The 12009-nt window shown below is 43.0% G+C and overlaps 1 protein-coding gene across 5 annotated transcripts in view; it reads right to left on the bottom strand.

The window, feature by feature from the left end:
• The window catches only part of MACROH2A1 (macroH2A.1 histone), a 43030-nt gene extending 31261 nt beyond the window's left edge, over nt 1-11769 (bottom strand). For 4 of the 5 annotated variants that reach the window (XM_021549527.1, XM_021549531.1, XM_021549530.1 and 1 more), the window contains exons 1-2: nt 11474-11599; nt 3211-3411 (exon numbers count right to left, since the gene is read on the bottom strand). In XM_021549527.1, the coding sequence (XP_021405202.1) occupies nt 3211-3382 (172 nt within the window). In that variant the 5' untranslated portion in view covers nt 3383-3411; nt 11474-11599. Of the gene's footprint in view, nt 1-3210; nt 3412-11473; nt 11600-11670 lie in introns of those variants that run through there. The other variant, XM_021549528.2, reaches the window with a different exon arrangement.
• Between the last annotated feature and the right edge of the window lie 240 nt (nt 11770-12009).

Raw genomic sequence — 12009 nt, 5'->3', positions numbered from 1 at the left:
CAAGCAACTTGGCCTAAGAAACAAAACAGGATACACTGCTTGTGCTGATGAGAGAATTATTTTCTAATGTTACTTCTAGGTAATGAGAACCTTTAGCGAGTAAGTAAGAAAAGGAGACTACTCACTGTGCAACTTGTTTAAATGTGAAGTATATTGAAATCTAAGGACATGTGAAATCATAGAATATGTACTCTTACTTTTTGATGAAGAGTTGTACATACATGATAAAAATAAGCTACTTTCAAAGTACAAAGTGGTAAGTCATAACTCTAAATGAATCCAGAACAGATCTTCAAGTTTGAACAGCTGGAAGCATTTCAGAAGTTCAAATCTCAAATTGAACAAAAAATCCCAGATCTGACCACATTATGGGCTGACTTCAGATTTACATTGAAGTTAAACCTCAGAAAAGGCCAGCAAAATTTAACACCTCACTTTCTAAATGAATGAAGATGGTTCCATATTCTGTGCACTGATGTACCAATTTTTAAACCTTAGTAGGTTCCTTTCTATTAGGTCGTGTCTCTGTCATTTCCCCTCCCGTTTTTGTTTCTGAAATTTCTCTTTCCTATGACTGCTTTTGATATTTTATACTTCTCCTTCCTGGATACACAGGATTGCTTTTTGATTTAGCCAATTTATTAGCATGCCAGTTCAGATGGTCTCCTTCCTATTATGTCACGTTCCTAGTTTTTCTTTGAAATGGTTGAAATGCTTTGATTTGGTCTCAGACCATGTGCTAACATAAGGATCTTTAAAAACTCTCCTGCAGAGAAGTCAGGATTTCTATGGTTTTGTGAAGTAATAACTACCAAGAGGTAAAAAGAACACAAACCCAAAATCTCCAAGCATTCAATTTCAAGGGGCTGTTTCTGAAATACCTTGAAAAAGATTAATGACCTGAAGTTCAGAAAACATACTGAGCACTAAAGGCTTAAAAATCATACTATACACTGTGTGAAAAACTTACAGAAAGGAAAAAAAAAAACAAAAACCACCAGATTGAAACAGTAAGGGGTCTACAGGAAAGCTGGAGAAGGAAGGACTTGTAGTGATGGGACTACAAGGGGGAATCACTTCAAACTGAAACAGGATAGATTTAGATTAGATATTAGGAAGAAATTCTTCCCTGTCAGTGTGCTGGGGCACTGGCACAGTTGCCTAGAGAAGCTGTGGCTGCCCCATCTCTGGAAATGGCCAAGATGGTTCAAGGCTACCAGACTGGACGTGGTTTGGAGCAATCTGGTGTAGAGGGAGGTATCCCTGTCCATGGAAAATGGATTAGAAAAAGGAAGTCCCTTCCAACCCAAATAATTCTATGATAAAACTGGTACCAACTCTGGAAAGAAAGGCATATCTGTGCTTCTGACATGCATCTATGTACAGGAATTAAAGAAAGCCATGAGATACAGGTTATTAGGATTACCTACCTAGCCTTCCAAGGAGACAGAAAAACCACTGCAAAACTGCCTTAAAAGAGTTGAAGGGATAAAGAAGGAAAGTACTTTCTCCTTCAGCTATTCTTTCTTTTCTTTCCTCCTGCCTTTAGTTTTTCCTAAAGTGATATATGTTATTTTCCTTGGTTTTTTTTTTTCTTTTTCTTGTTGTTGGTAATATCCTCAGACAAGTTCTCGGGATGCACAGCAGTTAAAGAAACACCTTTATTTCCCCAGCCTATTCTTAACTGCTTAAACTATCATTGCCTCATTCAACACTAAATTATTTAACCCATAATATGTGCTGCTCATTAGCAGAGCCTTAAGCTCACCTGTATTATAAAGAATACTGAATGTTGACAAGTGAAGGTGAAAAAAAATATATTTGATGTTATGAATACCCTACAGAAAACAAACACAATATTATTTTTTTGGTAATATTGCCAATCTTCATCTTTAGGGGAAGAAGAAACTTTATAAGAAGAAATCTTCTGTCCTTCAATGTCAAGAGCCATTATATGTAATAGTGTGGTAAGGTCAGGTTGCTTCAATTTTAAATACTCCCAGAAAAGACAATGCTTTATAACTTTCTACCTGAGTCAAAGAAAAACCTGTACCTTTTAGAGGCTCAGCACATCAATACAGCTTAAAGTCTCCTGTCCATTGAAACACTTGAACCTATGGCAAGAGCACCAACACAAGCAAGATGCACTGGATAAAGAAACACTGTTTTGAGAAATAAGATCCAATTTAAACTTTTCCTTAGTCATGCTAATAGAATCTGGCTCCAAACACTCATCTGTCTGGCACTTGTGCTTTTTGCTAGATCCCTACACCACAGGTAAATACTTAGACATCAATCTGGCCACATGAAGGTGATTGAACATTCTTATCCATTTGTTTTCTTTATTTTAAGCCAACCATTATTGCAAAAAGCCCATATGCTGATTCTATTCCAGTTGGGGTTTTCTGTCAAAAGACTGCTTTTGTAATGTTGTTTAGAGTGGGTAAACTTGCAATGTCTTCAGTTCCGTTTGAGAATAAAACAGCTATGTAAAGATTTTCACTTGCATGTCTGGTTGTTTATGTCATTGGGCAAAGTATTTTATTCCTTTGAATCTTATTTCTAAATGGAGGCAAAATAATACTTTTGTCTGTGAGAAGGTGAGGATGAGATAGTTATTTAAGGTATTCTCATTCTGATGTGATGAAGGGAACAGAACAAGAACTACAGCTGTAAGCAAATAAGCTACATAGATCCAGGGCAGATGAACAGTTTGCATGTATACACAGAATCAATCAAACAAATTGCAAACAGCATGTGTAGTCTGAAAATAAATCTGCAAATTGAACAAAAATGTTTAAACAAAACTGTAAGCAGTCTCAGCCCTGTGTAAACATGGAGAAGCTCTCTACTTAAAATTAATGTATAAGCTTAACAGTCAATTATAACCCAAACAAAGTCATCAGGCACAAATCAAAGCAAGGAGAACTGCAACAATGTAGTCCACACACACTGACGGCAGTGGGAACCCTGACTATGTGGAAAGAGTATGTTTACAAGTCGTGAAAGCAAACTCCATGCTGGAATGAACAAAAGTCATCAAGGCTCTGAGGCAGGGGTGAGGGTACCTTGATTTTGGCTTAGATATGTGATCAGCAAAATGCACACTTCAGCTGTAATTTATTTTGCTTGTTTGGGTTTTTTCCTGTGTAAATTCAGTTTGTGTTTAACTTTTACTGCTACTATTTCACATAATTCAGCAAAACCTACCAGTTAGATATTCCAGTACAGCAGCCATGTACACAGGAGCACCAACACCAATTCTGTACTTTGGGTGGCCTTTCTTAATGTACCGGAGCATTCTTCCAACAGGGAATATGACTCCAGCCTTTGCGGAGCGGGAAGTCTTGGTTGACTTCTTCTTTCCACCCCTGCTGGACATCTTGTCTGTATCAGGTCTGAAACAGCACTCTATATTTAGGAAGAAATAAAAAAAAAAAAAAGGAACAAAATATAAAAGGTTATTAATAAGGACTGATACTGTAACACCACACATTGAATTCCAAGGCAAATCAGCATTTTGGGGTAGGCAATGCATTACAGTATCTAAAACATACAGACGAGTTGTCTTTTTAGACTATACACAAGAACCTAAAATAATTTCCCACTGAATGTTTAGTCCCCATTGTAATTTCATATAACTTCATACAGAAAGTATATAAAACAAGTTATTTCCTAAGAATCAACCTTCCTGAAATTCCTAACAGAGTAGACCCTGTACCACTAATGGAGCAAAGAGTGATAGGTACCGGATTTAAAATAGAACTTCTGCATTGAAGCAGAGGATGCTTTCTGAAAGGAGACTGACACAGCCCCCTTATCTCCATGAAAATATTTTGGTAGGACATTTGAACAGATGTGATAGGGCAGTTAGGTTCATGTATAATTATATTCCAAACTAGGAGAAACCATATCCACTAAAGCTTTCATAAAAGTATATTCACCTCCTTTAAAATACTTGATTTTCCAGGTGCATGAGAATTGACAGAACAAAGGCCTATGGATGGCAAAATACATCTCCCTGTACAGTAGATGTTCTATTTTTAGAAAGCTCTGAAATGACCCTCTTGAGATTTGAACCTACCAAAACTCAGCCATCTCTACCCTGAAGACCATATTACTTCAACATTCCCTCCAGGAATCTGACAATCTTCTATCTGCCACCTTTCCCTGACAGCACAATGCTCTGAACACCCAGCACGTATCTGACAACTGTATCTCAGTTTATCTCGCTGAGGGAACCTACTGCTGATACAGCTGTCAAACATATTCTGTCCTCTCTTTGATTTCTGCTCAGGCTGTAAATAGAAACTGACAAATCCAAAGAGGTGGAGGGTTCACAGGCTCTCAAGGTGTCTTTGAAGGTTTAGGCAACTCACTGGGTTTTGAAATTACCTCAGAGGAGACAGTGCCCATCTCCCCACCTCTCCCCTCCCTCATGTCTGAACTCCAGGGAAACCAGCGGAATGCATCAGTGATACAGACACACCTCACTTCTTCCCTTGCTGCACAAATCCTACTTAGCACACATCCACATTCATTGATGTGTTTATACACTCCACAATGAAACCTCCTTTAGTTCTGCTTTCCTATCACACCATTTCTCTACTTCCCCTATTTTTCACTTGTTTATCCTGAATTCTCTCCTTGCCCTCAGAACCTAACTGTATTTTCCACATGCCTGAATCCACAATGAAGTGATCTCAGAATAAGGCAAAACAGGTTCATCAACCCCACTCCTAGGTTTTGCAATTTCTGTTCTGTGCTGACACATCCTGCAGTCCTTCAATTCCCAATGAGTCAATAAGATTTAGGCTACATAACTACCAAACAAATACCAGTCAGAATAGCTAAAGGAACACGAGTATCAGAGGTTTCTTCTCCTTTCCACTTCCACATTCCATTCATCAGCATCTACACCTGCACAGCACATTAAGTAAATTAAATGCAAAGGGTTTACTGTTTTTTAAGGCTAAACAAAACAAGTCCATCTTCATAGATCAGATGAAAGTCACACTATGTTTAGGAAACTCATGTCCAGAGACGGACAGGAATCTTTGGAAAGGGGAAGCCATCAAAAGGGCTCCTTCTCCTTTCATCTGCTGTGGACTTAATTCTGTAACAATCATTGTTCTGTGAAGAGGAGGACAAAAGCCAATTTTCTTGCCTTGAGAAATGACCCAAATGCAGCTCACCAATGATTTTAAAAACATCCATTTAATTGCATTTTCTCATCTAGTTAGCTCTGTCTTTGTTAGCAGGAAGGCTGGGTGGGGCTTTGACTTGTCTATAGACCTTCTGCCAAGAATTATTTTCATATTTCATAATCCATTTTCATCAACAGTACTAGGGATGTTTAACCTCAAATGTTACGAGGTTCATTGAATCAAACACCACAGAGAGGGGCATGAGAAATATCTGTGCTGCCCTGCAATATATTTGGTTTGTAACTGAGAGGTCAATGATGAAAACCATAACTTTTCTAGAGAAAGCCTGAAAGCCTTAAGCAGCAAATGTCTATTAATCATTTCATGAGTTTATGGGATATCAGAACAGCTGGAAGAGAATATGGAAATCCTTACTTCCTAATGTTTTCTTTCTCTGGGAGAATGTCATCTTAGCTGTCAGCTGCTGTAACAATTGCATCAAAGCACTAGTAAAGAAGTAGTAATACAGAGTAACACCAACCCATTTATAAAATGGTGTCTTTTTTTCTTCTTTCATAAGCTTACTTCATCACCTCTGCAAATTCTACAGATAATTTATTTTATGCACTTAGGTCCAGGGTATCCTAAATATTAATGTGTTTTTTTATTTTAATGTATTTTTTTATTAATTAATTTGCCTGAATTTGAAAGATGCTGGTGCACAGGGCTGAATAGTGAAAAACCCAAGAACTTCTGAAACTTTCACTATTAAAGGTGAAATATATAGATGCCCATCTCAAGGATCCCATTCCTACATGTATGCTCAGATTGCTTAGATGTTGGGGTGGAGAGAGGAAAATTTCAATTAGGTTTCAAGTACCACTTTTACTGTTACCAACCATGCAGCCATTTGAAAGGTGAAAGTGAGAGCCTGGCATGGAAACCTTTTCTCAGAGCTTAATTGTGTATTCAGGATCATTACTCTGCAGAACCTGTTTGTCCTGCCTTTGAGCTGCAGGATGGCCCAACCAACTCTCAAATGCCTCTTCCCTATTTCTCCACCAAAAAAGAGAACAGAAAGATTTCACTTGCAAAAGCCACAAGAAAATGTATTGAGGTGAAATGCAAAGAGCATAGCAACAGATCAAAAACCAAAGCAAGCCATGTGCCTTACATGTTCCGAAATGGTTTATCTTTGTAGCACCAGAAACTCTGGAATGCTGCCAGCACTAATGAACCAGAGCTGTTTGCTGAGTCACTGGGAGCCCACAGATCAGAGAGGCAACCGAAGGCAACCTTATCACACGCATCATAGTGCAGACTAGATTTGAGCAGTATAATAAAAGCAAGTAAATATATTTCAAAATAAATCATAGTCAATGGACCAGTACTTTCCTTTTTTTCTTCTGTCCTGCCTTTGTAATGGAATTTTTGAGAACTTTACCAAATACATTGCAAAATCCCCAAAGATTTGACAATAATATGATTTTGTTTCAATGTGAGAGTTCATAAAATTATCACTGTGATAATCAGGGGATGTCATTGAGGAGTTAAGTATCTAGAGTTCAGCTTTGACTTCAAATCAAATGTAACACTATATTCTTCAGTGGCTCTGCTGTGCTTGGATGCAGATCGCCCTAGATACAGAATTTAGCACTTGATTCACAGCCTTTTGAAACCCCTTAAAGACTGTGGCAAGATTCACACTGGTTTCTAATATCTCCAAATGCCTAAATAAGATTTGATGGTGTATTAATTGGGTCATAACAAAGATCCAAGCTACAAGGTTCCTCTGCTGTCACATCTTTGTGAGCCAGAAATACATTTCTTAAGAAACATCCTTAATGTATAGCAATGAAATCAGCAAAATTACCATTCTTCTCTTTGAAACTGGCTGGAGTAACTCTGGTTGGCCATATTTTTCTGTGTGAAGACAGATACTCTGCTGAACCACACCTTCAAATACCACCTTCCTCAAATGCACATAGGCAGCTGTTTTTCTGAAAGGTTTAACATCACATAATTCTTAAAGTACAGCCTGAACATCCTAGTGAAATGATCCCCAAATTCCAAATACCAGCAATTCATTAGTTTGGTAGATTTGACACCTTGATCAAAGAGCAGTAATAAACCCAGTCTGTAATTAACGGTTTTCAGGTACTGGTTGTTAATGACTAAACAAATTACTATGAATCTTACTGCTGTGAGACAGACACTGTTCTGATTGTGGGCTTACACTGGTGTATCAACTGCATTTAGCAAAGAGATGATTCAATTTAGGTCTACATCATCATATCAGTAACTAGTGGAATCCAGGAGATCACTACTACAGTAAGAGAAATACTAAGATGTAGTAATTCTTTTTATTTCAGTACAAAGACCAAACTGGAAGGTTCAGTTTGTATCACAAGAGATTAGTTGCAATACTATTTTCTTTCCCTTGTTTCAAAAGATTAACAATGTAAGTGCTGCCATTCTCTATTAAATCTATTTATGTCCCATAATAATAGCCACTCGCTGAACTCTTGCTGAAAACATGCATTTGACTTTGCTGTGACAATGAGCTTGCTCTGTCCTTAGGTAATCAGAAGCTACTCTGGCATATTTATAAAATGGTATAGAATATTCTCTAATAATGCTTGCCTGGCACAACAGTGTCTCTGCCTGGGACTGTGGTTTCTAGAACTAAAAAGAGCCAATCACTCAGCTATCATTTGATCACATGTGATTTCAAACTTCAGATCAAGCTCTATATCAAAGCAGTAACTCTTTGAGGTCTGAAACAGACAGAAGAGTGAAAAACAGTTGTAAACCAGAAAACTCCATTAACTTCTCATCTGAGAAGGTAGCACCATACATTTATTTTCATTTGGAAAACCAAGAGAACACTCTCTATCTAGGAATGCACAATATGTGTACTTTCTGTTGAAGATTAAGACAATTAAAATTCCTATAGCAGTAACAGAAAGGATGAGACAAACAGGAATAACATTTTCACAAAACCAGTGTGCTAAACAAAATACTGCTGTACAATTGTACTCAACTGGCAGAAGCCCCTCCCTCCCACAGTGGGTCTGAAACACCAAAACAAATACCCCTTAATGTGCAAACTTCCACTAAGAACAGTGCTGGGAGTGTGACAAGTTTCTGCTGGGCATCCTGCCACCAATATCCAGGAAAATGTAAATACAATTGTCTTCACTGACCACTGCTGGGAGACCTGGCCTGAAATAACCATTTATACATTGTAGGTTTTTGTACACTAGACAGAAAGCATAAAAATTTACACAGGGCCTTAAGTCAGTGGATAATTTATGAACTCAATGCAGAAAAACTGTTTTAAATAACACTTTGAAAACAACTTTGTCCTTTAACATTTTTGTAGGAAAATAAAAACATAATAAAGAATTCATGTGGATGCTTCCAAAGCAAAATTCAGATGCAGAACAAAATTTAAAATAGATAATATACTGCTGAGAGAAGGGATTGATCCATCAAGGAGGTCATGAATGATTCTTGCATCACTCCTGGAACAAGGACCATGAGCTGAATCCTGACCATCCTGTCTTTAGAATGGGCCTGGGTAAGGAACTACAGCTTCTTTATGTGCTCACAGCATCCTTCCCAAGCAAGCAAACAAGCCAGCCCTGCAGTCTTTCCATGAGTGCTTTATTTTTCTTTTCCAATTTTACCTCTTGAGATGACAAAACCTAATGCTTAGCACTACCCACAGGGCCAAAATTTCCTCTCCCAATGGAGAAACTGTCTGGAGGCTCTTTTCTCCACTTGTGGCATCAGTTACAGATCCCTGCTCTTTGATTCCAACATGGGGTAGGACTACCTTTTCTGTGGAACAGACAGCAAGCTTTGAAACTAGCTGACAGAGCTGCACAAAAATATTTCTGTACTTCTCTGAGAGCAAAGGTTCATGACTATACTTCCAGAGTGTGATTCTATCACCTACCTTATCAAGAAAATATCTTTTATCAATGATCATTGCTATGCACCGGCAGAACTAGGCAACTCCTAAGAACAAATTTAAACACACTGGTTTCTTTTAAGACTAAGCTTGCAGTGGTGGACTTCTCTTTTTGCTCATGCTGATCTACAAAATAAGCAGTGCATAAGCACTTTACTGACTTTAAGCCAAATTCTAGTCTTACCACTAGTTTTCATATCAGTTATGGCTTAATCTACACTGTCAACATTTGACTTTACTGGCAATCAGAAGCAGCACACACAGAAAAGCAAAGTTACTGTTCAAAAACCCAGAAGGTCTAGATTTCAGTGTGAAAGGTTATGAAACACAGTGCAACAAAATAACCTGTAACCATTACTAAGTAAACAATTTAATTCCTTTCTTTCACAACACTTAAAAAAAAAAAAAAGCTCCAAACTCCCAAATACACTGAGTAGTTTTCTAGGGACTGTTTGATGCAAAATCTTCCATACCCAACTGCATTAAAACATAATTTTCAAAGCAACTGTAATTGTCTTGCTCCAACATAAGTCTTTCAGCTCTGGGCTGTCCCTAAGAACCCAGGTACTGTTTTTATTAATGTCACTCTTGCTCCTTTGCTAATTTATTTCTTTTACTCTTCAGAATGGGGGAGGCAGTGGATCTGCCAAGTTCTCTACAGACCTGTTGCTAAGTGACAGCCACACACAGTCCTGGGGAAAAAATGGTTGTTCACTTGCACGGTCAAGAGATAAATAACAAGTCTCATCCAAGTATATTTCAACAACAAGTCTCCTTCCATCTCTACAAATGAAGCAACCTCAGCTTTACACCACCCTGCTAGCATAGGAGCTAGTTCCAACTAGCTGGCTTCAGGCAAAATTTCATGGGCCTTCTACAACTTTTAAATATTACAGAAGAAACAAAAGGATTACAGGGAGATGCAAGTCACTGAAACAGTCTGTTGCCCTCCCTGTCTCCTACACGCACCAACACGTCAGCCTGGAGTCCGAGTCCCAGCGCTGCTGAGCTGGAGCGGGTGCGGAGCCCCGGGAACCCGCACTCACCTGCACCCCGCAGCACTCGGAGGAGCCCCAGGAACCCGCGTTCACCTGCGTCCTGCAGCACTCAGGGGAGCCCCAGAAACCTGCGCCCCGCAGCACTCAGGGGAGCCCCAGGAACCTGCGTTCACCTGCGTCCTGCAGCACTCGGGGGAGCCCCAGGATCCTGCACTCACCTGCGCCCTGCAGCACGCAGGGGAGCCCCAGGAACCCGCGTTCACCTGCGCCCTGCAGCACTCGGGGGAGCCCCAGGAACCCGCGTTCACCTGCGCCCTGCAGCACTCGGGGGAGCCCCAGGAACCCGCGTTCACCTGCGCCCTGCAGCACTCGGGGGAGCCCCAGGATCCTGCACTCACCTGCGCCCTGCAGCACCCGCGGTGAGCCCCAGGAACCCGCATTCACCTGCGCCCTGCAGCACTGGGGGAGCCCCAGGAACCCGCACTCACCTGCGCCCTGCAGCACTCGGGGGAGCCCCAGGAACCCGCATTCACCTGCGCCCTGCAGCATGCAGGGGAGCCCCAGGAACCTGCGCCCTGCAGCACTCGGGGGAGCCCCAGGAACCCGCGTTCACCTGCCCGGCCGCACCCGCGGTGCCCCCGGAGGAACTCCCACCCCCAGCCCGTCCACACGGGCTGCTCAAATCCCGCAGGCAGACATATTGCAGCCTCCACAAGAAGTGACAGTCCTAAAAGAATAAGGAGCCCTGATTCCAGACAAACATTTATTTTTACTACTCTCAGAAGCCTCTGCTTACGGTTTAAAATACATCATTAGGCTTTTTAAAATTAAGTCATCCAAACGAGGCAGGTAACTTTTACACCGCGGGTTCCTCATCCCGAAGTGAAACACACGGAAAACGAGTCCTGCTGTTTTTTGCCTTGTGTTTTTCGCAGTCTCCCTCGATTATCCTCCCGTGCTCGGCGACCCGCGGTGCGAGCGACAAGGACGGAGCCCGTCCGTGCGTGGAGCAGCCGGGACGCGGGACCGCGGCTCCCAGCCCCGGCCGCTCTGCACCCCGCGGCTCCCCCAGCCCCACACCGTCATTCCACAGCGGATTCCAGGGAAACAGAGCCCCGCTGCCACCATTTCGCGGGGCGCGGGTGGATCTCCCGGCTTCACCCGAGGCGCAGCAAGAAGCAGCTGAGCCGACTCCCGGTTTTCCTCAGGGGAGGGGACCGGCTCCCGTCCGTCCCACGGCGCGCCCGGCCGGCTCGCTGCCCCCCCACCCCGCCGGTGCCACCGCGCCGCCACAGAGCGCCCCGCGCCCCCTCCTTGCCCACGGCGGGCGGGCCACGGCGGTGACTTACGGCGCGGGCAAGATGTCTCCGGTCGGCCGGCGGCGGCCCCGCTCCCGTCCCCGCTGCCGTCCCCGCTGCCGCCGCTCCGCTCCGCCCGCGGGGCCACCGGGATCGGCTGGACGGGCTGGCGGAGCTCCCACAATGCCCCGCGCGCCGCGCGTCACATCCACCGCCCGCCCCTGGCGGCGCGGCTCGCCGCTCCTCACCGTCCCTCACGGCCTCCCCGCGCTCCGCTCAAATCCTTCGCCATCCTCTCACGGATCCCCTCACGGCTGGGCCGCCGGTGCCGCCATCCCGGAGGTTGCCGGGGCTCTGCTGCCGGCCCTGCCGCCCGCCCGCCCGGCTGTTGAAAAGGCCGGTCCCTGCTGGGGCTGCGCTTCGGCACCGCGGCCTCCGCAGCTGCTGCCGGCCCAGCCTTTGTGTGCAGGCGCCTCCGCTCCCACGTTTTCAGGACGGGGAGGTCTGAACGAGGCGTTCGCGCTGTGGTCTCCGAAGATTGAAGTTCATGGAGGGAAGAGAACGAGCAGCTGGATTGTTCCGTGAGG

This window comes from Lonchura striata, chromosome 15, assembly GCF_046129695.1.
Source record: "Lonchura striata isolate bLonStr1 chromosome 15, bLonStr1.mat, whole genome shotgun sequence".
Classification (NCBI taxonomy): domain Eukaryota; kingdom Metazoa; phylum Chordata; class Aves; order Passeriformes; family Estrildidae; genus Lonchura; species Lonchura striata.
This window is presented reverse-complemented; position numbering and strand designations above follow the sequence as displayed.